Source organism: Muscardinus avellanarius (assembly GCF_963383645.1).
Source record: "Muscardinus avellanarius genome assembly, chromosome: 7".
NCBI lineage: Eukaryota > Metazoa > Chordata > Mammalia > Rodentia > Gliridae > Muscardinus > Muscardinus avellanarius.
The window spans coordinates 112,205,451-112,232,798 of NC_137793.1; the positions used below are offsets into that span (position 1 = coordinate 112,205,451).

The window sequence follows — 27,348 nt, forward strand, 5'->3', positions numbered from 1 at the left end:
TCACCATATATGGGATTCGCAATGTGTCATTTTAATCACACCTACGCCACCTCCCAGCCGACGGTAATTCATCCCGCCATACAACCTGCAAAGAGACACAATCAGACCGTCTAACTGGAAAAGCATGGTTTCCATCTGCTGGAGCAAGAGGTCAGGCAAACGCGTTTCTCTGGTTTTAGCACAACTAATATTCCAGGCACAAAGATTTCTTCTACAGCTTAGGCCAGAGCTGACCACTGGTAGTAGCAGAGCTATTTCAGACAGCGACCAAAACGCTCTCATGTATGAGGCGACTTGAGGAATAAAAAGTACCACAGCTGCTTTCTGCACCAGCACAGACTGGCTTTTCGTGAACGAATACACAGGATCTTCCATCCTACTAGTTAGTGTCCAGTTTTGCCCCTGTATAGATCACTTTCCCGTCTGCATTTTCCCTTTGCCTAAACGTCTTCAGTTACCTATTTTTACACTTTTGTCTTGTATGTGGTCTCGTGAGACTCCTCAAATCCTGTGTGAACAACACTAGATAGGCGTAAACAGTGTTTGTAACATGTGTACAAGATCTGCAAAATGAAGACTTCCACAGAAAAGAAGGCTAGATCTCAGCCAGCAGTGAGGTAACGTGGTTTAAGTTTGGGACATGTAACCACAACAGTTTAGATGTTTCTCTCTACAGATGATCTTCATGGCCGGGCCTGGTGAGGCATGCCTGTCATCACAGTGCTCGGAAGGCGGCGACGGGAGGGGTCACAGGTTGGAGCACAGCCTCAGCCAAGTAACAAGACTCTTAGCAACTTAGAGAGACCGTTTCAAAAACAGAAACAAAGCCGGGCATGGTGGTGCACGCTTGTCATCCCAGCATTTGGGAGGCTGAGACAGGAGGATTGCAGTTCGAGGACAGCCTCAGCTACTACTTAGTGAAGCCCTTTGCAACTCAGTGAGACCCTGTTTCAAAATAAAGAATAAAATATAGGGCTTGAGGTGTAGCTTGGAGGTAGAATGCTCCTGGGTTCCACCCCCAGTACCGCAACAGAACAACGCCCCCCCCTCCCACCCCAGAAACAAAGAAGGGCTGAGGGTACAGCTCGGAGTTACAATTCTCCTGGGTTCAATCCCTAGCACCACTAAACAGGTAAATAAATAAAATGATTTCATCTTATATTACAACACTTTCTAGGAACAGTAATCAAGAAAAAGTCCTTATATGTCAGATTCCCAAATTATGCTTAGTCACAATTCCCAGTAAAAACTGAGAAGTGTATATGGGAGAAAATGTCCCACAGGTAGGAAGCTCCTCTTCCTGACACCCTGCCGTCACCTCTTCCTTCCTGAATAGGTTTTGCTACGTCACCTTTTCGGTGGGTCTTGCCCGGGCCCTTTCCAGCCTCTCCTCGGCCCTGGGCTTTGCGGGTCCCAGTGCACCCCCTCTGGGCATGTGCCGCTCGTCTCCCTCAGCACGGTGCCAGCCCCGGGAGGGCAGGGGGTTCTGTTTTGCTCATTGAGTACTCAATAAATCCTTAATGAACAGGGTGGAGTCGGATTTAAGGATTAAAGATTTAAGGGAATCTGCTACGTTGATAAATATTTTGAATATATAAATAAACGAAGAGTCACCTGACTGACATGCATGTATAAAGACTACCCGAGCATTGGGAAGGGTTTGTTACATGAGTAACTGTTTTGGAGAAGAGTTTCTGGGGATGGAACCCAGGGCCTCATCACACCCAAGCAGGCAAGCCTCCGCCACCAGCCACACCCTGCTCTAGCAAGGTTTTAAAAGTAATGTAAAATTCAACCTCTAAATGAAGTTTAACAATTCGCCTCTCTTAAATAATAGGTAGCTTCTTCCCTAAAAGTAACTTAACATTTACTAGATTTCAACAGCCAAACTGTGGAAGGGACCTAGAACCTGTCAACACATGAATGGGTAAAGAGAATGTGATCTCTACCTGCAGTGCAATCTTGCTGGGCCACAGAAAAGGACAGAATGACGTTGTCTGATGGAAAACGTATGGAGCTCGAGAACATAAGCTCAGGGAGATCGGCCAGTCCCAGAAGTCAAGGGCCATACATCTCTCAAATGTGGAAAGTAGAGAGAAAAATAGGTCTGGGAGTGTAGCCCGGAGGTAGAAGGGTTTCCAGGAACCCCAGGACCACAAAAAAAAAAAAAAAAAAAAAAAAAAAGTAGTGGAGGGACTAGGGAAGGGAGTAGAGAGGGAAAAGAGGGCAGAGAAAGGAGCCAGTGCAAAGGATGGCTGTCCTTACACAGAGCATCACCGCCAGCCTCACTGGCGCAGGTGGAGGGAGGAGGGCAGCGTGCGGGCGCAGAAGGAAGCTCGCCAGGCTGTGTGTGCAGGTGCACAGGCAGCACCTGGAATCTTGCTATGGTGTATAATTATAATGCACCAACAAAACATGATTTTAAAGGTGCTAGGGAAAAATAGGGCTTAAAATGAAATAAGGTATTATTTTTTAGAAGTACTTGCAATCATTTTCCCCCCTGGGTATAAGGCTTCCCACCAAAACAAAAAAACACCTACACCGACAGATGGGAGCCCAAGACCTCAGTGCTACTTCTCTGTCACTAACTTGGCTGAGACGAGTCATTTTTTCTGGGTGTCTTGGTTTGCCCAGCTGAACATGGTGGGAGCAGAATACCCCCCCCCCATTTTTCCTCTAAGCATGGTTGCCAAAGAGAAGAACTGTATAAGATAGCAGCGACCTTAGAGCAATGGAGTCAAAACGAACCAGCACGGACTCACTGGGGCTACGTCAGCCCTCCTCAAGTACACACCAGGGCGCCAATGCCCCGACCCCGCGCCGTGGCGGTCACGGCGATCCCAAGCCCACGATTTCAGGCCGGCAGGAAGACAGAGCAGCACAGCCAGACCATTACCTCCACGTATTGGCATCAGGATCAAACACTTCGATGGTCTTCAGGTACGTCGTGCCGTCGAAGCCGCCTACTGCCATGAGCTGTGCATTGACCACCGCCAAGCCAACCTGCAGGGGACAGCAGAGCACTGCTGAAGGCCCAGGCGGCCACCGGACGGGGCTGCTTTCTACATATGTTTCTTTTCTCATCTCTGGTATTTGCTGACTCTAATCCATTTTCTAAGTTGCTACTAATTTTTTTTTTAATGCATATGTTGCCGGGCGTGGTGGGCACGCTTGTCATCCCCGCACTTGGGAGGCGGAGACAGGAGGATCGCGCTGGTTCAAAGCCAGACGCGCTGGCTTAAAAGACCCTGTTTCCAAAAATAAAAAAGTATAAAATGAGTCTGGGAGTGTAGTCCGGAGGTAGAAGGGCTTCCAGGAACCTCAGTACCATCAAATAAAATAAATAAATAAATTAATTAATTAATTTAAAAAAAGCATATGTTGTCACTACATTTTAAAACCTTTCTAATGCCGGGCATGGTGGCGCACGCTTGTAATCCCAGTGTTTGTGAGGCTGAGACAGATCACAGTTTGAGAACAGCCTCAGCTACTTAGTGAGGCCTTTTGCAACTCAGTGAGACCCTGTTTTAAAGAATAAAAGCCAGGTGTGGTGGCGCATGCTTATAATTTCTGCGCTTGGGAGGTGGAGACAGGAGGATTGTGCAGGTTCGAAGCCAGCCTCAGCTGGCTTAAGAGACCCTGTTTCCAAATAAGATAAAAAATAGGTCTGGTAGTGTAGCCTGGAGGTAGAAGGCCCCTGGGTTCCATATCCGGTACCACCGCCAAAAAAAAAAAAAAAAAAAAAAAAAAAAAGAATAAAATATAGGGCTGGGATGTAGCTCAAAGGTAGAAGGCCCCTGGGTTCCATCCCCAGAACCTCCTCCCACCAAAAAAAAAACCACCTTTCTAAGCTTCTCTCTTGCCTAGAGATAAGTTTAAAGTCTTTACTATGTTACTCCAGACAGGGCTTTCAGAAATCTGCCCTGGGCGACTGTTTGGCCGTACCTTCTGTATTCTCCCCTTCCTCCTCCTGTACCAGCGGGTCTGTCTCCAACAGTCCAAGTGCCCCACCCCAGACCTTCTGCACAGTTCCTGATGGTGATCTCTTTACCGTCCTGGCCTGGCTACATGCGACTGGCTAGCAGGCTTTCCCTGCCCCCGGCATCCGTACTTCCCCAAAGCATCGCGCACAGTCTCCCGTGTAAGTACCAGGCAGTATTTACTGACTTCGCTGTAAACACCTCAGTCTCCTCCCCCAGACGGGGAGCTCCCTGAGGACAGGAGTCAGGCCAGCCCCACTCTGCTTCCTCAGCCCAGTGAGCACTTAGTGACACTTGCTAAGTGAGGGAAAATACCATCAACAGGACAGAGCGGGCGTGGCGGCGAGGGCGGATGCGTGGCGCACTCCGTGGTGCCCTTGCATGAGGAGCCAGAGCTCACTCTGTTTATCCTCAAAGCAGGGAGGCGCTGGGCCCTGTTGGCTCCTGCTCTCTGGCATGGACCGTCCTGCCCCGGTGGACTCCTGACACGGTCCTCACTGAGCCAAACATGCAGGACGAAGGGTTCTGTGCTGCGCCCGGAGCCTCCTGAGGTCTACACAGCAGAGGTCTGCCAGGCCAGGCCTGCATCAGCATGTACAGATGGGCGCACACCTGAGGAGTGCAGGTTCGAGGGCAGCCTCAGCAAGCAAAGCTCTTATCAACCTAGTGAGACCTGTTTCCAAATAAATTAAAATCAAAATACGGCTGGGGGTGTAACTCAGAAGTAGAATGCCCCTGAGTTCAACCCCCAGCACCCCTCACACACACATTAAAAAAAAAAAAAAAGAAACAGGTGGAGTGGCCAGATATGATTTTGTCTAGACATCTGTACTGACACATGAACTAACTGGAATATTAACTTGCAATTTTATGTTGGAATATCTGGCTGTAATAGGTAGGAAGATAGATAAGGCAGGAGATAATCCAGGGAGATGCCTTCCAGAGAAACAAGAAAACAAAAGAAGTCATAAAAACTGATTACCTAATTTAAGATATGAATGGATATAAGATATTTAATTACTAGAGTTAAAAGCAATCAAAACAAATCCAGGGCTTTTTAAAAAAATGTTTTACATAAGTATTTATGTATGTATATAATGACTACATGAAAAATATATAAAGGAAAAATGGCTAGAAAGAACACAATTCATCAGTTTTAGTTTTAAGATGCATTCCCCCCACTTCTGAAATTGAATGAAACTATCGTACATCAAGTATATATTAAACTTAGCATCAGGGCTTTTTTCTAGTATAAATTTAACAGGTGTGTGTGTGTGTGTGTGTGTGTGTGTGTGTGTGTGTTGCTGCGGATTAAACCCAGGGGTATTCTACCTCTGAGCCATGCCCCCAGCCTATTCTATTTTTTTATTTGGAAACATGGTCTAAGTTGCTGAGAGCCTAGCTAAGTTGCTGCGGCTGGCTTTGAACCTACAATCCTCCTGTCTCTGCTGCCAAGTACTGGGATGATAGGTGCGTACTACCAGGCGGGCTGGCAGGTGGTGTTTTGCCTTAAAGCATTCCAGTGGCATCGGAGAGAGAGAGCTGATAATACAACGTGTGCGCTAGCAGTCCACCACCCGGCTGCCCGGGGCTTTAACAGCCGAGGTCCCTCTGCGGAATCTTCTCTTGGTGCTGCCTCCCAAGCTCCAAGCTCGTGCGGCTGGGCACTTACCCCACTCCGGCGGGACGTCATGGCCACCACTGGGGACCACTGGTTGGTCCTGGGGTTGTACCTCTCAGCACTGCTGAGCTCGGTTGTGTCATCTCTCCCTCCCACGGCGTAGATCATGTCCTGATACACGGCGCAGCCCAGGTGTTTCCTCCGGGTCCCCATGGGGGCGATGGTGTGCCATCTGTTTTCCTGAGGGTTGTAGCGCTCCACTGTGGGAAAAGAAAGACCAGGAGTGACCACTCAACCCCTCGCTCTCCCCCGGTCCCCCCTGGCCCACCCGTGACAGCACACACCCCACAGGCTGTCATTTTTGCTTCCGAGGCCTGTACACCTTTGGAAAACACATCTACTCTTATGAGGGGCCGAGTTTCTAGTTCTGGTTAAATGACTAGTCACATAAGAGCCTCATTCTCTTTATCTTTCAAATGGGGGCACTGGTTGGTGCCTCCCCCAATATTTTAGTTTGGGGATTGAATCTGGGACATTCTACTTCTGAAGTACACCAAAGTCCTATTTCATTTTTGACTTTGAAACGGAGTTTCACTGAGTTGGTGAGAGCCTTGCTCAGCTGCTGGGGCTGGCTTTGAACCTGTGATCCTCCCTTCTCAGCCTCCCAAGTACCGCTACGCCTGGTAGACTGTTTCATTTATAAACCTCATTCAGTACCGTAATTTTATAAGCAGACAACTTCTGCACTCTGCTCTTCCTTGCTACAGCCTGGAGCAGTTTAAGCCACTGAAGAGACCAGACGCGGGACAGTCTGACAGGAGCAGCACACCGACCGCACCCTCAGGAGACACCGTGACCACTAGTAGAAGGGCCGGGTAAACCAGCTCTGCTTCTCTAAGGTTTTATTTATGTTTAGGTTGTAATATTCTTTTTCTGAGGAGAGGTGGTCATGTGGGGGGGAAAGAAAATAATTATATTCAGAAAGCAGTTCTTTTATTCATTATATTCCCAGCAGCTTATAAAGCAGAGGGAGAAATAAAGATTTTGGGGAAGTGTTAGAAGGGCGCGGCTGCAGAAGGAGCGGAGAAGCATCCTCCGAAAGGGAAACAAAGCATTTTCCTAAACTGCAGGACAGCCCAGACTTTTAAATACTCTTGGGGTCTCCTCGGGAGAATGTGCTGTCGGGGAGCCGGCTGCCCAGGAGCACTGACCCGTGTTGAGTGGAGACGTGCCGTCCGAGCCGCCGACGGCGTACAGGGACCCTCCCAGCACGGCCACGGCCACGCCCAGCCTCCTGGTGCTCATGGAGGCCACCCGGGCCCACTTGTTCTCCTTCGGGTCATACCTGTGGCGAGAGAGCAGGCGGCGGGCACGCTCTTACTACGTGAAAATGTTTCTGTAAGGTCTGAAACCACACTAAAGATATGCTGGATCTGCAATGTGCCAGTTAAAAAAAGGGACACACACACAAAATGAAACACTATTCAGCCTTAAGAAAGAAATCCTGTTGTTCCTGATAACATGGGAGAGCCCGAGGACCTTATGGTGAGTGAAATGTCGGGCACAGAAAAACAAGTTCTGCGCCATCTTGTTACTTTTATGTGGAATCTAAAAAAGTTTAGCTCAGAGAAGTACAGGGCAGAATGACCTCTAATATCTATGGTGCTGCTGGGGTGGGGGGACAATTAGGAAAGTGCTGGTCAAAACATACTCGATTCCAGAAACAAGTTCAGGAGATCAAATGTTCAGCAGGGTGACCACAGTCGGTAACAACGTATTGTGTATTTGAAAATTGCTATCATAGATTTTAAGTGTATTCAGCACAATAATGATAAATATGTGAGGTAGTGTGTGAGTTAGCATGCATTAGCCATTCTACAAGATACACATATTTTAAAACATCATGTTGATCCTAATATATAATTTGTATTTGTGAATTAAACACATTTAAGCCAGGTGCAGTGGTACATGATTGTAATTCCAGTACTTGGAAGGCTGAGACAGGAACATTGCAGGTTTGAGGCGGAGGCCAGCCTCAGCAACTTAGTGAGGCCCTGTTTCAAAATAAAAAAATAAAATAGGGCAGGGGTATATCTCAGAGGTAGAACACCCCTGGGTTTTTAACCCCAGTACCACACATACACAAAATTTTAAATTATTTCTCCTTTCTCCAGCTTTCTCAACTTGAAGATCAATTAAAAACTCTTTCCTGAAAGCCTATGGGAAATCCACTGAATAGCAGACCTCTCAACGTTCTAAATTCAGCCCTTCTTCTTCTTCTTCTTCTTCTTCTTCTTCTTCTTCTTCTTCTCCTTCTCCTTCTTCTTTTTTTTTTTTTTTTTTTTTCAGAACTGAGGATAGAACCCCGGGCATTCTACCTCCAAGCTACACCCCAGTCTTTTTTTATTTATTTATTTATTTTAAAACAGGGTCTCACTAAGTTGCAAAAGGCCTCACAAAGTAGCTGAGGCTGGCCCAGAACCTGCCATCCTCCTGTCTCAGCCTCCCAAGTACTAGGATTACAAGTGTGTGCCACTACACCCGCTGTAGCTGTTGTTCTTTTTTTTTTGTGTGTGTGGTACTGAAGATTGAACCCAGGGTCACTCTACCTCTGAGCTACACCCCCAGCCCTATTTTTTATTCTTTTAAAACAGGGTCTCACTAATTGCAAGGACCTACGTAACTGAGACTGGCTGTGAACCTGCGATCCTCCGGTCTCAGCCTCCCAAGTACTGGGATTACAAACTGCGCCACCACGCCCAGTTTAGCTGTCCTTCTTAAAGAGCCCTATATGCCCTCTCTAAAACAGATAAATCAAAATCTGCCAATGACTTAAGAAGGATGACCTCTCGACAATGTTGAGGCAGGACACGCCGTCCTGGCCGCCCACGGCGTAGAGGAAGCCTCCCAGCACGGCCACGCCCACGCTTGTCCTGCAGGTGCTGGTCGGGGCCACATCGCTGCTCCACTGGTTAGTTTTGGGGTCGTATCTGTGAAGAGCACACAGGGGCGGAGTTTGTACTGCACTATGGAAGCGGGGTTAAGTTCACTATTTCAAGTCAAAAGACCTGCATGATATATATTCTTTCCCCAAGCATGGGCTGATTATTAACAAAAGCATTTGAAAATCTACTTTGTATTGTTATTTATTTTTATTTTTTGCAGTACTGGGGATGGAACCCAGGAGCAGTCTACCTCTGAGCTACACCCAAGCCCTATTTTTTATTCTTTATTTTGAAACAGGGTCTCACCAAGTTGCAGAAGGCCTCACTAATTAGCTGAGGCTGTCCTCAAACCCAGATCCTCCTGTCTCAGCTTCCTGAATGCTGGGATTACAAGCATGCACCCCATGCCCAGCTTGTATTTTTTTTTTTTTTTTTGGCAGGTCTGGGATGGAACCCAGAGGCATTCAACCTCCGAGCTATACCCCCTGACCTATTTTTTATTCTTTATTTTGAAACCGGGTCTCACTGAGTTGCAGAGAGCCTCACTAAGTAGCTGAGACTGTCTGTGAACCGTGATCCTCTGGTCTCAGCCTCCCGAATCCCCACGCTTGGGAGGTGGAGACAGAAGGATCGCGTAGGTTCGAAGCCAGCCTCTCTGGCTTAAGAGACCCTGTTTCCAAATAAAATATAAAAAAAATAGGTCTAGGAGTATAGCCCAGAGGAAGAAGGGTTCCATCCCCACTAACACACACACGCACACAAACACACACACAAAGAAATTCATTTTTAATTAAGTTATGAATGAATATATTTTCTTTTTTTTTCAGTACTGGGGGTGGTACCTAGAGGCATTCTACCTCTGAGTTACACCTCCAGTCTTCTTTTTTATTCTTTATTTTGAAACAGTCTCACTAAGTTGCAGAGGGCATAAGTAGCTAAGGCTGTCTGCAAACCACGATCCTCCTATCTCAGCCATGTCCAGCCTTATTTTCTTATTAAAAATTAGAATGCTACCAATAAGGCTAAGGTCCCCTTTGAATTTCACTTGAATTCTGGAATGCTTCCATTTTGATTCAGGGCTCTTCAATAAAATATGTGGAAGCAGGTAAATATGTACTCATGTACATATTTATGCATGTTTTCTTCACATAAAGAGTAACACATGTGAGCTGGTTTTTCTCTCAGTCTATTTCGACATCCATTTATATTAGTGTAGCTCTAAATCTCTCCCTTGGATCACTTTTATTATTGTAAATGCTGTCCATTATTTAATCATATTCCTATTGACACATCCTTAGACTATTTGACATTTTGCTACTAAAAATGGTGGTTATTGGAACCAGGTGTGGTGGCGCAGCTTGTAATCCCAGCACTTGGGAGGCTGAGACAGGAGGATCACAGGTTTGCAGCCAGCCTCAGCTACTGAGTGAGGCCCACTGCAGCTTAGTGAGACCCTGTTTCAAATAAAGAATAACAAATCAGGCCCGGCATGGTGGTGCACGCTTGTAATCCCACGCTTGGGAAGCGGAGATGGGAGGATCGCCCTGGTTCGATGTCAGCCTCGCTGGCTTAAGAGACCCTGTTTCCAAAATAAAAAAGTATAAAATAGGTCTGGGAGTGTAGCCCAGAGGTAGAAGGGTTTCCAGGAACCCCAGTACCACCAAAAAAACAAAACAAAACAAAACAAAACAAAACAAAAAACCCAAAAACAATAACAAAAACAAACTGGGTAGGGGATATGGCTTGGAGGTAGAATGTACTTATGTTCAACTCCCAGAACTGCAAAAAAAAAAAAAAAGGTGGTTATTATGAAGGTATAGTTTAGTGGTAGAGTGACTACCTAGCATGCACAAGGCCCTCAGTTTCATCTCCAGCACCACTACCACCACCACCACCACCACCACCAACCCCCCCCCAAAATAAAGGTACTATCAAGTTGCTCTTTTTATACTTATCTCAATTGTTATTTTTAAAATTTTATTAATTTTTTTCTCTTCATTGATTTTTTTTCTATTTATTTGGGTTTTGTTGCTTTTTAAAAAAATAACTTGATTTAAAAGCAAAATTCATTTTCAATGTGTACTGTGTGTGTGTGGTACTGGGATGGAATGCAGGGGCATTCTACCTCTGAGCTACACCCTCAGCCCTATTTTAATTTATTCGAAAACAGGGTCTTGTTAAGTTGCTGAGGTTGGCTTCAAACCTGTGATCCTCCCAAGTATTAGATTTGCAGGCATGTGCCACCATGCCCGCTACTGTAATTGTTTTTTAAGTGTTCTTCCCTGCCAATCCATGTCCGTCCTCCTATGGAATTAATTCATTGATTCCTGTTACATGTATATATATACAATTTGATATGCTACAGTAATATATTATATTTCCCCAACACACACACACACACACACACACACACACACACACACACACACACTGATATGGTACACTTACAGGATTTCATAGATGTGTTACGGAAATACCAAGAATCACTATAAATCAATACAGCTGAATAAAAAGAGTAAGTTCTTGAGAACAAAAAGCTTTTAAAATATTAGCCAGGCACAGTGACACACACCTATAACCCAGTACTTGGAAGGCTGAGATAGAATCATAGATTCAAGGCCAGCAGCGTGCAGCAACTTAGCAAGACCTTGTTTCAAATTAAAAAAATAAAATAGGGCTAGGAGTGTTGCTCAGAGGTAGAACACCCCTGGGTTCAATCCCCAGTACCCCACCCCCCAAAAATAAATATCAGTCACTGAGCTGGGTGCAGTGGTGCATGCCCAGAATCCCAGTACTTGGGAGGCTGATACGGGTTCAAGGCTGATACGTATTTGCTAAGCAACTTAGCAAAATTTTCAAGCAACTTAAGAGACCCTATTTCAAAATAAAAAGGGCTGTGAGTATAACTCAGAGGTAGAATGCCCCTGGGTTTAATTCTTAGTACCAAAAAAGCAACAAAAAGCCAAGAAAACCAAAAAGCATGTCGGTCGGTGCAGATTCTCACTGTGCCAGGCACTGTGGTAAAAGACAGTTCAACAATCAGCACAACGTGACATGTACAAGCATGTTCAAGATACTGAGCAGAGGAGTAAGTAATCTACTGTCCTGCAGCCAGCGGACTCTAGGCAGGAAGTACCATCTGCCTCTTGAAGGCTCTGTAAGTCTTAGAGGGTTGGAGAGGTCCCAGGATGAGAGAACAGCTCACAGGGAGGGTGGGAGGGAAGAGTTCGAGAGGAAGACAGCTGTGAAAGGCCCGGGCCGTTTGCTGGCTGTGCGGCTTAGGGAATGGTGGCTCTATTGGGAGAGCCTGGGGAGGGTGGGGAGCAGACCCAGAAGGACCTGCAAGATGCTAACGGCCGGGTGGCCAACGGGTGCCAGATATAATACTAGAGGGGTCACACCTGTTTCCTAATTAACAGCCCTAATGAAACCTGCGGAACGGTAGAAAAGGTTCAGCTTCACTCACCTCTCAACGCTGTTGAGATAAGAGGACCCGTCGTGGCCTCCCACAGCGTACAGCAGGTCGTCAAGAACACTGACCCCAACTCCGCACCGCCTTTTGCTCATGGACGCCACCATTCGCCATTCGTTGGTCTGTGGGTCGTACCGCTCCACACTGGAAATGGCGTCGCCGCTGCACCAGCCACCAACTGGGGAGTGACGGGAAGGCTGAGAACGCAGCCAGGCCAGACGCCGTCCTGCCCGCCGCGCGCCTCGCTCGGGCTGACCAGCGTCTCTGGAAGCAGGCTAGGGTTTAAGCTGCAGTCACCAGAAAGCGAGCTGCCTACACCCTTGATTTTGGTTTCCAGTCTCCAGAACTGTGAGAAAGTAAACTTTAAGTCACCCGGCCTATGGCTTTTGTTACGGCAGGCCGAGCGGCTAATACAGTAAGCAGTACTCAGAGTAACGGTTTGGGGACTGAGTCATTAAGTTTCTCTGAGTAACCCTTGAAAAAGTATAGTTATGGTAGAAAGGCTTAATTTGTTTTTCTTTGAAATCATCTATTTCAATCCAAAATAAGAGCTAGATTCTAGAGTTTAAAAATGAAGCATCGGCCGGGCGTGGTGGCGCACGCTTGTAATCCCCGCGCTTGGGAGGCGGAGACAAGAGGGTCACACAGGTTCGTAGCCAGGCTTGCTGGCTTAGGAGACCCTGTTTCCAAATAAAAATATAAAAAAATAGGTCTGGGAGTGTAGCCCAGAGGTAGAAGGGTTTCCAGAAACCCCAGTACCACCAAAAAAAAAAAAAAAAAAAAAAAAAAAAAAAGTATAAGGGGATCATAACCTCAAAGCATTTGGAAACTAATTTTCAGGGTCTCAAATCCGTGAGCCAGCTTATAAAGGGAATAATGCTCTTAGCCATCTTCTAGATGGATCTAAAAGTTCTTTAAAGTCTCAATATGGTCTATAAATTTTATTTTATGATGGTTTCATTTAAATCAGAATATTCAACTAATACTAAATTACAACAAATTTTGTGTAATTAGCTTAAATTTAAATTCTGTATTTGAATATATATGAAGAATTATAATAACAGGAAAAGCATTCTATATTCTAAAAAAACAAAAACAAAAACAAACAAATCTAGGCTGGACATGTGAGTTTATAACACTTGAGGCCAATCAAATAGCATAATCATTAAATCTCAGGCATAATTTTATAGTGGAGACTATTAGGACAAGCTTTTTGTTGGATTATATGGCTCCAAATCAAATAAGTATCACTTTACGAATGTTGTTCAATAAATACTGAAGGAAAAAACAGGCCTGTAGGAGAGCACACTTAAATCTTTCTGTGACCTGGGGAAGGAAGAGAGGTCCTGCTCAATTCGACGGCCTCGTGCTGATTTTTGGTGCGTATAAAGTCCGCTCCCTTGTTCACTGGCGTTGCAGCTTTCTCATTTAGTAAAACTTTTTACAGGTGGAGTTTCCCCTCTACAAATGCAGAATAAAACATGCTCCAAAACCAAGCTAGTACTCAAAACGTGGACTTTTGGAGCATTTCAGATTTTATATTTTCAAGTTAAGGACGCTCGGCTGGCACTCTGCAAATACCCCAAACCTGCAACGCTGCGCCCCAGGTTTCATGTGAGGGATACGTGACCTGCACGAGTTCACTCTCCAGATTCCTTTCAAATGCTGACTCAGGAAGCTGGCTGCGAACTACTGTTGCCTTTTACTTAAGTTTCCAAGTTTTAGTAAGTCTATGCTTCTTAGATACAGGCGTTGGCTGGTTCCACTGCTGCATTCTGATACACGACTTGTACATCTTCAAGAGGTAGAGATATTCCAGGCAGGAAAGAACACATGTACAAGGACAGGGCAAGAGGTATGAAGGAGACGGTGTGTGCAAAGGACGGCAAGCCAGCTGCGGGGTCTGTAGTGCTTGTTCAATCCCCAGCACCAAAAAAACAAATAAACAGAGCATGCATATAGCACCTGCTCCTTCACCACAGGTATGCTCCGAAGGAGAAGCGGGCCCGAGTGGCTTGGATGCGCACCAGAACAGTGGGCATGGCCCACTGTGGTGTGCTGGGAGGGTTCTCCAGCACAACAAGAAAAACAAAAAGATCTCAAAGATTTCGGGGAAGGAAGCAGGGGAAAAGTAATACAGCAGGTTGTCTCGGGCTCGGCATAGGTTGACTGAGCTAGGAGAGAGGGTAATTGTTTGATGAAAGATAATGTTTTTTGATGACTCCATGAAATTAGGAGGTGACCTGCACACTGGAATATGTCGGGGCATGTGACATAGCGTAACACCCCCGTGTGATTTTTTTTGATGTGTCTAAAAATAGAGCACTCTTTTGGGGAGTAACACTATTGGATTATGCGTTGAGTCAAGCTACCTGTGGATTTATTCTGTGTTTCTTACAGCAAGAGATACCAAAATTGTCCAAAAGATGATTCAAATTACATGGGAGAATATCTGGCTTAGTTGCGTATATGAAGATCAAACCTCTTGTATTCCCAGTAGTTGGGGGGTTGGGACAGGTGGATTGCAGGTTTGTAACCAGACTTCAAACCTTAGTGAGGCCCTGTGCAACTTAGTGAGACACTGTTTCAAAATAAAAAATAAGATAAAATAGGGCTGGGGTAGGGGTACAGAGCTCAGAGGTAGAATGCCCCTGCGGTCAGTCCCCAGCGATACACACACACACACACACGCACACACACACACACACACACACACACACACGCACAAGATTCAAACCTGCAAAGAGCACTTCTCCACATCGGATAGGCTTCCGTGGCCTTGTCCTTGGTCCTTGCATTAGTGGTCGTTCTTGAGGCAACAGGAGGTAATTTTTAGCCTCATCTACCAAGTCTCTGTAGACGAAAAAATTCTGCCTTTATTCAAAATGTCTAAATAACATTGTCAATCAAGTTTAGGAACGTACAGGTTGGCAAAGAGGAATGAGCATAAGTCAAAACAAATCACGCACGCTAGCCTGTATTCAAATTGGCACGAACACAAAAGCAGCGAGACCAGTCCCACTCTCAATTGTGAACTGATTACTATTTTCATCATGACTTCATAACACAAGACAAACACAGCCTAAAGCTCAGCATGCTTGGAGCTGACAATAACTTATAAAAAACTGAAAAATTACAACTCGACTACCTGTCTGCATAGTCACCACTTTCTAGTGAGTCTGATTAGACTCTGCAGGATCCTAGAACAGCGGCCTGGGGAGCCACAGCACCAGGTACTTGTTATATTATTTAAGTCATAAAATGGGGCCAAGTATCAGATTGTTGAAAAGAAACAGTCAATAGTCAATACTAATTTAGTATCTGGTACCATATTAATGGTTTATCTCAAGTCCACTAAGATGAACAAAAATCTTTTCTAATGACGGTACTTTTTCTTTTCTTTTTCATTTTTTGCAGAACTGGAAATTGAATCCAGGGGCATTCTACCTCCGAGCTAGACCTCCAGTGCTATTTTTTAAAAAATTATTCTTTATTTTGAAACAGTGTCTCACTAAATTGCAGCGGGCCTCACTAAGTAGCTGAGTCTGGCCTCGAACCTGTGATCCTCCTGTCTCAGCCTCCCAGTATGAAGATTACAACCGTGCACCACTATGCCTGACTCTATGACAGTACTTTAGGAGAAGAACCTGATGATTACCCTTGTTAGTACAATATCCTGATACAGACTATCTGTGTAGTACATAGTTCACTCGGGTCCTTTATGTGATTCAGTGCCTGGTTAGTGCAAATTCAATTACTTGAGTGTTTCCTAAACTACTCTAGATTTTCTCTTGTTATTTATGTTACGAAGAATAATTTGTTCCTGCTAGACCACTCCTCCCAGGCATGATGCAATAACACACTTCCCAATATAAGGTTTTGCTAAGGCTCCTCCTGAGTGTGTCTATCCTAAAAACAACCCCCCCCCCCAAACAAAACAGTGATTAGGAGTCTTTTCTAACTTCCAATAATTAAAGATTTTGCCCTGCTAATAGGCAGGTTTTAAGTCAGTCAAGGGCTCCGAGAAAGAGAACCATAGAGCTGATACTTCACAAGCCAACATAAAATTAGTAGTAACAGCAACATAGCTACATGCTACCCCTATTTTTAAATGCTTATATTAACTCTATTAAGCCTCATGAGTCCTATGGAATATGCATTATTATTACCCCTACTTTATAGACAAAGAAACTGCAACACAAAGGTTAAAGTAATGTCCTAAGGTCACACACCTAGTAAATGGCAATGTTAGAATACCAGGAAAAGCCAGGCGTGGGCTCACACTTGTAATCTCAGTACTTGGGAGGCTGAGACAGGAGGATTGCAGGTTCTCAGTCAGCCTCAGCAATATAGTAAGGCCTTCCACACATAGTGAGACCCTGTTTCAAATAAAGAATAAAAAATAGCATCTTGGGGTAGAATGCCACTGGGTTCAATCCCCAGACTGAAAAAAACAAAACAAAAACAAAAACCAGGAAAGGTCTTCTTTTAAAGGTGATTCACAGCCGGGCGCGGTGATGCACACTTGTAATCCCCATGATTGGGAGGCGGAGACAGGAGGATCGCGCAGGTTCGAAGCCAGCCTTGCCGGCTTAAGAGAGCCTGTTTCCAAATAAAAATATAAAAAATAGGTCTGGGAGTGTAGCCCGGAGGTAGAAGGGTTTCCAGGAACCCCAGTGCCACCACCAAGGGGGGGGGGATTCACAAGTATCTTTATTTATTTTTTTATTTTTATTTTTTTGGTGGTGCTGGGGTTCCTGGAAACCCTTCTACCTCCGGGATACACTCCCAGACCTATTTTATATTTTTATTTGGAAACAGGATCTCTTAAGCCAGCGAGGATGGCTTTGAACCTGCGCGATCCTCCTGTCTCCGCCTCCCAAGCGCGGGGATTGCAAGCGTGCGCCACCACGCCCGGCTTTACTAATTTTTTTTACTTATTATTATTTTTGGGGGTATGGAGCTGGGGATTGACCCCTGAGGCCTTCTACCTTCAAGCTACACCCCAGTCCTATTTTATTTTTTAGTCTGAAACAGGTTCTCACTACGTTGCTAAGGGTCTTGCTAAGTCTTGCTGAGGCCTTGAACCCTCACTTCTCCTGTCTCGTCCTCCCAAACACCGGTATTACAGGCGTGCGCCACCACGCTCAGCTTCAGGTACTTTGCCTATCTTCCTGGCACTCTGTATTACAATCCGTACAATCTGATTTATGCTTAATGTCGAAGAACATCCATGTGTCGCTTCTTCAGATTTCAGCACGGGTAATTCAAATGATTCTGCTTTTGTGCTACTGGAAATATTTCAGGAAATTAATTGACATTTGTCCTATTTAATTTATAAAACCTCTTGATAGCATCTTCTGTTAAAGGAACAGGCCTCAGAGTGCAGAAGAAATGCAATGAATCTAAATGCCTTCCCTCTGCTCTAGAGTCAGGGATAACCCTAAGTGTCTTTAATCACGGACGAGGCAAAAGGTGAGTGTAGTTCTACGGAGCTCTGAATACCAACTGTTCTCCTACTTTTCTATTCGGAACAGGCTGGGGGAAAATCATTAAAGATGCCAGAGATGAACCTAAATTTTACAATCTTTCAAACTGGAAACTGATTTGTTAAATTCTGTATATATTAAAGAGATGGTCTAGTAAAATAATAATTTCTGTTTTTGAAACCAGCTGTAGTAAAAATCTGTGCAAAGCTGCTTCATGAGGTGGCAGATCGTTAATGCTGTCGGGTCTTCGCGAGGCTGGTCCTCCTCCCCGACTAGACATGCAATGGGACAGAAAAGCGAGCAGTGACACAGAGCACGCAGCGTTATTCACTGTATCTCAAGACAAAGAATCGCCTCTTCAAATTCAAGCTCGCATTACAACCTCAGAACTCCACCTCCGTACTGCCACTTCTACCCAATAAGCACCGCACATGAGACTAACAGCACGGGACCTGGAGGTGGTCATCTCCTCCTCCTCCTCCTCCTCCTCCCCCTCCTCCTTCCCCCCAGCCCAGCAGAAGCACCTGTTAACTACTGCCCTGGGTTTAGCACTAAGAAATACCGTATTTTTGAAGCAGTATCTAGACTGAGGTTTAGGAGATAAGAATGCTTGGTTGTTTTTCTTAATAGGGCTACTCATACCTGCACTCTTCATCACTTTTAATGAGGGGATCAGAGCCCACCGTGCCCACCAGGAACTTGGGGCTGAGCAAGGGCAGACGAACGTGCTGCAGCACCTAGGAGGGAGCAAACACCATTAGTCCCAGAGGCGCGGCCGTCTCCAGACAGCGCCACAGCGCACAGCCCAGCCCCCTGCTGCCCTACGGCGCTCCAAGTGCGCGGGCAGCCAATCGAACACGGGAAGAAAGGATGGACGGAAGGCGTAAATACGGACGCTAAATTTATCCTAACCATCATTTTGGTCATGTAGGAGAACTGAAAATTTGGAAGTATACGAATACCCCTTCAGAATGCTAGTTTATGCTTTCAGCGATATAAGGTCTTCCATAACTAGACTCGAATCAGTTAACATTCTGAAAGAATATTCCGTTAAAGTATTAAAGACTATAGCAGTTTCCCCTTATCTACAATTCCACTTTCTGTGGTTTCAGTCACTGGACTTTAACCTTGGTGAGAATATGTTAAGTGGAAAATTCCGGAAATAAACAGTCCAGAAGTTTTGAAGAACTTTTATCATGGGATATTGCTAGAGTTCTTCTGTTTCATTATTAATTACTGTTTTTAATCTCTTACTGTGCCTAATTCATAAATTAACCTTTACCGCAGGTATGTAATACATAGGGAAGGGTGGCACCTGTGAGGTTTGCGGTTTCAGCATTTGCCCAGTGTCTTGGAGCGCACCTCGCCCTGCAGATGGGGAGGGCGCTACCTAACGGGCAAATCCGAAGTGCGTCTTCAGCATTCCCTCCAGTGACCACTCACGCCCCGCTCACCCCTCACTGCTGGAAGTGTGCTGGGATTTCTAAGCTTTGGAAAGAAGCACCTCGCTTTTTGTGCCTTTTGTCTTATCAGGGTTTGAATGAGGCTACAGTTCAAATGTAGAATCACTCCAAGTGGAGAGGAGGCAATGGAGTAAAAAGCGCACAACGACAAGCAGACTCCTCTGCACATGTGTCCTGCCACCTGGGGGCGGGCAGGCTTTCTCTCAGGCTCGTCTAGGGAGAGTCCTAGCTGTTCACTGCTGTGAGACCAGGGCATCTTGTCTCCTGGAGTACACAGCAGCTTCTTGGAGAAGCACGTCGAGTCTCACCTGGGGTAACTGAGGACGCCGTTCTTGAATGCTGTACTTGACCCAGGCCATCACTGCGCTGAACACTTGCTCTTCGCTGCGCACGTTTAGCTCATCACTAGATATTATGTCAATGAGTTGATTGGCTGGAAGCAACATGAACTCTTCACTCTCCATGACCTGGCCAACGTTAGGGAAGAATAAAAGAACTATGAGCATGTTTATTTCTTAATATCTTTCTTCAAGCTTATAGGGCAAAATTCTTCTCCGCAATGGCATTGAAGTTTAAAACAATACTTGAAGGAAAAAGAAATTTAAAAACAGAACAAAGTATTATCAGAGGACAAAATTAAGATTGACCAAAAAATTAATCATTTGCGCCTTAAGCAATTTAAGAAAAATGATACCACGTTCCTCTTAATTTTTTCTTTTTTCTTTTTCTTTTTGTGGTACTGAGGATGGACACCCCTCATCTGCATGTGGTGGTGCATGTTTGTAATCCCAGGATTTGGGAGGCTGAGACAGGAGGATCTCAGGCTCCGAGACAGCCTCAGTAAGTAGTGAGATTCTCATCAACCTAGTAAGACCCTGTTTCAAAATAAAAATAGAACAGGGCTGGGGATATAGATTGGAGGTAGAAGCTCCTGGGTTCCATCCCCAGTACAAATTATACCAAATCAAAACTCCAGAAATATGAGGCACATTAAAAAAAAAAGCAGGAAAAGCTTTCAGAGAAAGACAGGCTGGTAAAGGGCAGTGTTGGAGACAGAAACACCGAGGGGCCAGTTTAGAAAAAGGGAGAGGGTGTGGCGATTTTGCAAGCACGAATGTGAGGAGAGGACTGGCCCACCGAAAGGCCCTGGGGACCCAACCACTCTGACAGGCAACCCAGTGAGAAACAGCAACCCACCGACTTATCTTTCCAGCTCTAGGGAACGGGCAGATGGGGCTGAAAGGGCAGCTGGGTACCACTGGGTACCACTGCCTTGCTGCATAGGCCCGCCACGAATTCCAAGAGCACTAAGGGCTCAAGGATGCAGAGTGACAGCGGCGCAGAGACAGCGCCAGTCACGACGTGGCTCCACTAGCTGTTCCACCACTTGGAACGGTGTCGGACTGTTTAAGAGACTCGGGGAAACTTAAAGGTGTCCAAGTGCGGTCTGAATTTCTTTTCTGCTGCTCACTCGTCTAGGCTATTGACCTCGACTTGATATATGAGGTAGATTAGCCTTTTGTCTATGGTAGGAATTGCAAATATTTTCCCTCAGTTTGTCTTTGACTTTTGACTTAGTATTGTAGCTTTGGTTTACCATGCAGAAAATTATGGCTTTTATGTAGGCAAATTTACAAATTTTGTCTTCTATCCTCTCTGTATTAGTCAATTATAAAGGCTTTCTTCACTTCAGGATTAGGAAATAATTGTACCATGCCATCTTTTGATATTCCCATGGTTTCTTTTTGTATGTTTACATCTTTAATCCACTGGAGGTTATATTAATGAGCAAAAAAGGGACATTAAAGTGTAAAATGGACCACATCTTTCCTTTGCTTAAAATCCTATAATGGTTTTCTTGCTCTGAAGATTGTCTCAAACTCTTGATATAGTCTGTGGACGCCAGTGTGATCTGACCCTCTTCTTCCTGTGAAATGACTACGTAACATCCTTTCCCTAGCTCTTGGAGTCGCAGGTGGGCTTTTTTTTTTCTTTCCAGTTTTTCGAATCAGTTATGCTTTTGTTATCTCAGGATTTGCACAAGTTTTCCAGAACTAACGTTAAATCTTTCTGTACACTTTCACATCACCCAGGTCTGCTACATCTCTGCAGCATCAACTGTGATTTATTATTTGTGTAGTGACACATTCAACAGCAAGTAGATTATAAACTCCATGAATAGAAACTCTGGATTTTTTGTTCAATAACATAGTCTATGTTCCCAAGCACAGTGCATAAAACATAGTAGCTTTACAAATATTTGTTAAATGAATAAGTAAAAAATAGTTTAATGAAAATTCTTTCAATGCCATCCATATTCATTTTTCCTGATTATTCGTTAACCAAATAACCTCTGATTTATTCTGCTGAATGATCCATATAATCAGGAAGAAAATGCCTTATGCAAATGGCTGACTGCAGTTATCCTCTCAGGCACAGGTTTCTATGAATTAATGAACTATATTTTGGCTTATAAATGAGCCTTTTATGAATATGGCTAGGGAGAAATGAGTTTTGCTGGTGGAATACAAAACTGGCCTTTCATATAAAAACGAGGCTGAGAACTTAAAGCCGTTTACTTTTTTGATGGGTTAGAACGAACAGTCATCACCCAGGCAGGCGTGAGTGACGGCAGAAGGTGAACCCACACTGCTTTCCTGACACGCCGGTCAGGAATGCACTCAAACCCAACGACTCACCTCCTGGAAGTTGTGCTGTGTGAACTTGTCTGCTATCCTTAGCAACTCACGGCAAGAGTGTGTGTCTGCGAAAGCCCGGATGCCCAGGCAGTTAGAGGGATCTAACTGTCTCTTTAAGAATTCACAGCAGGCCTCCTGGATTTCTGCCAGCTGGAGGAGGCAAGCCGCTGGCAAAAGGGTCTGCACATTGCCTTCTTCGACAGTGATCTGCGAGGTATATGCAAAGTCAATCAGTAGTTCCATAGCCCTCTCGTCTATGTCTCGGATCACCACTTCGGTCTGGCGGCTCTCTGCCAGCTCCCCGGTGAACATGGCTCGGAAGTAGGGGCTGCAGGCCGACAGGATGACCCGGTGGGCATAGATCTTCTTGGCGCCGACCACTAACACCACGTCGCAGAGCTCCCGGTGCTTCCTCAGAAGGTTAATCACCTCCAGGGTTTGCCGGGGGTGCTTGTCCGAGATATAGGGCATGCGGGCAGGTTGGGGAACCCCTTCTGGCAGTTTGTTGGGGTCTCCAAGGGTGCAGCGGCTTGTTACGTCCATTCCAGTCTCTCCCGGTCGAATGTTGGTACACCTGCAGGGATGAGCGGGCAGGGAGAGAAGATGGTGATAGCAGCAGCAGCAGCAGCTACCTCCCACCCTAAATAAAGTGTCCATCAGTAGGAGGTAAGGAAAACTGCAGTTACCGAAAGACCCAAGGCCCAAAGAACTCCTTGTTCCTTTCTTTCTTTCTGCGGTACTGGGAATTGAGTCCTGAGGTACACGCCGGGCCGATTTTATTTTTATTTTGAAAACTGGGTCTTGCTAAGAAGTTACCACGCACTAGCCTGAAGCTGAGATTTTCCTGTCTCAGCCTCCCAAGGATTGAGATTACAGGTGTGCACAAGTTCTATAATGCACTTTTCATAGTTTAAAGTTTAATAAAAAATTGGAAATCACCTAATGCCAACTTCAAAGAAACTTGCCAGCTATCAGCTATAGATGTTATTATCAGCTGTCACAGCTCCACATGGAGATTTTAGGTTCACTTCTTGAAAGGGGTATCAAAAAAATTTTCTTTTTGTGGTCCTGGGAATTGAACCCAGAGGCATTCTACATATAAGCTATAACCCAGCCCTATTTTATTTTATTTGTTTTTAAAACAGAGCCTCTCAGCCAGGCGTGGTGGCATATGCTTTGTAATCCCAGCATTTGGGAGGCTGAGACGGGAGGATTGGAGTTCGCGGACAGCCTCAGCTACTCAGTGAGGTCCTTTGCAACTCAGTGAGACCCTGTTTCAATAAAAAAAAAGGCTGGGGGTATAGCTCGGAGGTAGAACGTCCCTGTGTTCCATCCTCAGTACCGCAAAAACAAAAACAAAAAACAAAACAATCCAGAGCCTCACTAAGTTGCTGAGTCTGGCCACAGACATGTGATCTTCCTGTTTTAGCCTCTCAAGTACTGGGATTACAGGTGTGTGTCACCACACTTGGCTGGTATCAGACTTTTTAAAGCCAAGGTCAATGTGACAGATTTTTATGTCAGAAAATGACAACTGTTCAGGATTGAGAGCTTTTGGTTAATTTTTCAGGGAAGAGATTTGACTCTAAATGGCATATAATTCATTTAAAAAGTTTTATAATTTAACCAAATAGGATATATGTATTTGTTGTGGTTCAAAATTATACAGTTAGAGTTAATTTTTTAGTTTCTAAAGAAGTTAAAAGAAGAAAAGAAGAAGCCAGGTGTAGTGGCATATGCTTGTAATCCCAGTACTTGGGAGGCTGAGACAGAAGGATCCCACGGGTTTAAAGCCAGTCTTAGCTACTTAGGGAGACCCTGTTTCCAAATAAAAATATAAAGTAGGTCTGGGAGTATAGCCTGGAGGTAGAAGGCCCCTGGGTTCCATTCCCAGTATGAAGAAGAAGAAGAAGAGGAGGAAGAAGAGGAGGAGGAGGGGACTGAGATCCTCCTGTCTCTGCCTCCCAAGTAGTGAGATTACAAGTGTGTGCCACCACACCTGGCTGGCATTTATTCTTTTAATAAATATTTACTAATTGCTTATAATGTGCAAAGCTTTTTTTTTTTTTTTGCGGTACTGGGGATTGAACCCAGGGGCATTGTACCTCCAAGCTACACTCCCAGCCCTATATTTTCTTCTTTATTTTGAAACAGGGTCTCACTGAGTTGCAAAGGGCCTCACTAAGTAGTTGCTGAGGCTGTCAGTGAACCCCAATCCTGTCTCAGCCTCCCAAATGCTGGGATTACAAGTGTGTGCCACCATGCACAGCTGTGCAAAGCATTTTGTTACGGACTGTGGAAAATTCAAAGGTATATAAACAGGCAATCAGGTACCCTAAATATTCAGAGGGAGAAAGACAAATAAATGACCAGAAGAAGGATACTAGGATAAAAAATGTAGCTCGAATAAGGGATGTGAGGGTAATAACACATTCAGTGCCTGGACTATGGTGCAGTGTGTGTGTGTGTGTGTGTGTGTGTGTGTGTGTGTGTGTGTATGTGTTTCTGGGGATTGAACCCAGGGGAATTCTATCTCTGAACTACACGCCCTATTTCATTTTACTTTTTAATGTTGAAACAGGGTCTTCCTAGGTTGTGGAGGCCTTGCTAAGGCTGAGGCTGGCCGTGAACCTACAATCCTGCTGTTTTAGTTTCCCAAGTACTGGGATTATAGGCAAATAGATTCAGTTAAAAAAAAAATCAGTAAAGCTTAAAAGTGGTTTAGAAGGGCAAAAATCTATAACATACTGTTGAACAGCATTCAGTGAGATCCTGGATATGACAGGTATAAGATTATTAAGAGTGCGCATTGTGTAAAACAGGAACCCCATGCTGGGTCCCATCACTTAAGTCAAACAGCTCACATTCATGCTCCTCATCCTATTTCTCTTTCTGATCCTCGGCTCAATGAGCAGTCTTCTGATGGACAGCCATCCAGAGTCCATGGACTCTCTTCTGATGGACAGCCGTCCAGAGTCCATGGACTCACAAGGGAGGCAAGGCAAGGCGCTCAGGCATTCTGATCACGGCCAGCCTCATGCGAGGCCCCTCAGACACTTGGTTTACCCATTCACCTATCAGTGGGGGCCTCACTTGAGTCCATACCTTGGCTATTGTGAAGAGTGCTGCAAGAAATATAGAAGTAGAGATATCGCTTTGATATACTCTTTTCCTTTGAATTTATACCTAGTAACGGACAGCTAGAACATATGGTAGTTCCAATTGTAGTTTCTTGAAGACCTTCCATACTGTTTTCCATAATGGCTATACTAATGTTAAAGGTACAATCAAAATAATCCTGAATAAAAAATACAAAATACCTTAACAATAATTTCAACCTTTTATTTTTTAGTTTTTGTTGTTGATGTTTTATTGCAGTGAAAAGTCTGTGGACTCTTGATTTAATTCAGTAATCGTTATATGCTAGAGGTGCAAACATATGAAAACCCACGAGACTCAAAGGGGTCAGGCTCTAGCAGGAAGAATGAACTTGTCTTCAAGTAATCTCAGTATAAAGAGTCACTTCTCATTCCAAGCTTGCTCGCTCTCTTTCTTTCTTTTTTACTTCTCATTCAAAATTTGTGTGTGTGTGGTGCTGGGGATTAAACCCAAGAGAATTCTACCTCTGAGCTACGCCCCAAGCCTCATTTTATTTTTTATTTGGAGATGGAGTCTCATCAAGTTGCTGAGGGCCTTGCTAAATTGCTGAGGCTGGCTTCGAGCCCATGCTCCTCCCAACTCAGCCTCCCAAGTACTGGGTTACAGGCCTGGTGGCTCAAAGCTTCTTTAAGAGCAGCTGAGTGAGAACCCAGCACTACTCTCTCGAGACTGCCTTCTGGAACGCAGCAGCAAAGATGACGACCTGACAAGAATCAGCTCGGACCTGACCATGGACGGCGTGTGGATCACCCAACATGATTCTCAATGACTGACAATATTATGTAGTAAGGCAAGAAAAAAAGGAACAGGTAGAGTGATTAAGAGACTATTTTGTATGGAAATTACTAACTAACCAAAAACATTCCCATGCTCAGCCTTTCCTTTAAAAATAATCTCTTATTTTAGCAATTATATAAGACATGACATTTATAACAGCTGAGGATGACAAGTACTAGCCGGCTTTTGCAGTCATGTTGGAAACTGAAGTGAGGAAGCATTTGACACATGTGATCAATTATTAATCATCCTACAGAGCAAGATATACATAAGGAAATTGGATTTTTCACCTCCATAACATCTTTTCATTTGGAGATTTCAAAGCATTTGCAAACATTCATTAATTCCCAATATCCTCATCAGAGACATTAGAAAAGTAAACTGAGAACCAGAGAAGGTGAACAGTTCAAGGTCAATTGATAAGTCAGTAACAGATCTGGAAGAAGATATACACTCTGGTTCTAGCTCCTAGTTCTAAGTCATACCATCACCATGAAATGTTTTTCCTCTAAAACAGGAGCTCTTCTCTGATATTAAGGAACACATGATTGGATGGAATTTATAACTATAAAATGAGTTAAGCAACAAAGACAGAGCGGGGCTGATTTTGTCAAATTCTAGAGTTGGGAAGGGACAATATTTCCTTATACGCTTCTGTTTTCTATACCTTTTAAATCTTTAAACACTGTTCTTTGGAATGCAGCTATTTTAATGAACAGAATAAATGTAGTACTGAATATCAGTGAAATAATCAAATGTGTAATCAGGCATGCAGCAAATTGTTATTATAAATCAGTATAATTTTTTTGCAGTACTCAGGATTGGACTTGGCGCCTCACACATGCTAGGCAAGTGATTTCCACTTATACTGAGGTACATCTCCAGCCCAGAAGTATAATTCTTATATGGCAACAAATCCTCTACATTAGATAAGGAATTAAAAATAAACTGCCTGTAATCCCAATACTTGGGGGGCTGAGACAGGAGGATCAAATTTTTGAGACAAGCTGCAGCAACTTAGCAAAGCCCTGAGCAAGTTAGTCAGACTCTCTTTCAAAATAAAAAATAAATAGGGCTGAGTGTGTAGCTCAGAGGTAGAATACCCCTGGATTTAACCCTCAGTACCACACACACATATGCAAAAAGATTATAATAAATCCACATAGTATGTAGTACACTTAATGGCTATTTATCATAAAAGTTACTATGCATAAAGGAAAATTTAGCTGGGTGTGGTGGCACACTCTTGTAATCCTAGTACCCAGGAGGCTGAGACAAGAGGACCCAGGAGGCTGAGACAAGAGGATCACAGGTTCGCCGCCAGTCTCAGCTACTTAGTGAGGCCCTGTTTCAAAATAAAGAATCAAAAATAGGGCTGGGAGTAGAGGTCAGAGGTAGAATGCCCCTGGGCTCAATCCCCAGTACTACAAGAAAAAGAAAAGAAAAGAAAAAGAAAGTTAACTGTTAAAAACTATATAACATCCACAATATTCGGAAGAAATCTAATTCCTACACTTTTTGCTATTAAAAGCTATTAGTTTCTTATATTATTTTTGGTTTATTTTAGAACAAAAATAATTAGTTCCAAGCAAAATTTGGTAAGATCTGAAGAATGTTACTAATATTTAAATGAAGCCTGAATTTCAACCAGTAAAACCTATGTTTTTCCTTCTTAAATGCCTACCTGCGCATTGGTTTTCCTTCCATGCACCATGAAAAGTACCCTTCACCACACTCTGAAGC

General features: G+C 44.4%; 1 protein-coding gene across 1 annotated transcript; it reads right to left on the bottom strand.

The window, feature by feature from the left end:
• On the bottom strand, nt 1-27,348 carry KLHL20 (kelch like family member 20; the record flags this gene model as incomplete). The annotated part of the gene is made up of 11 exons (XM_080699398.1): nt 27,290-27,348; nt 21,670-22,243; nt 19,279-19,437; nt 18,150-18,244; nt 14,756-14,871; nt 12,013-12,196; nt 8,448-8,591; nt 6,813-6,946; nt 5,653-5,861; nt 2,897-3,003; nt 1-85 (listed from the first exon to the last, which is right to left on the bottom strand). The coding sequence occupies exons 1-11, from the start codon at nt 27,310-27,312 to the stop codon at nt 1-3; spliced, it is 1,830 nt and encodes a 609-aa protein (XP_080555524.1). The 5' UTR covers nt 27,313-27,348.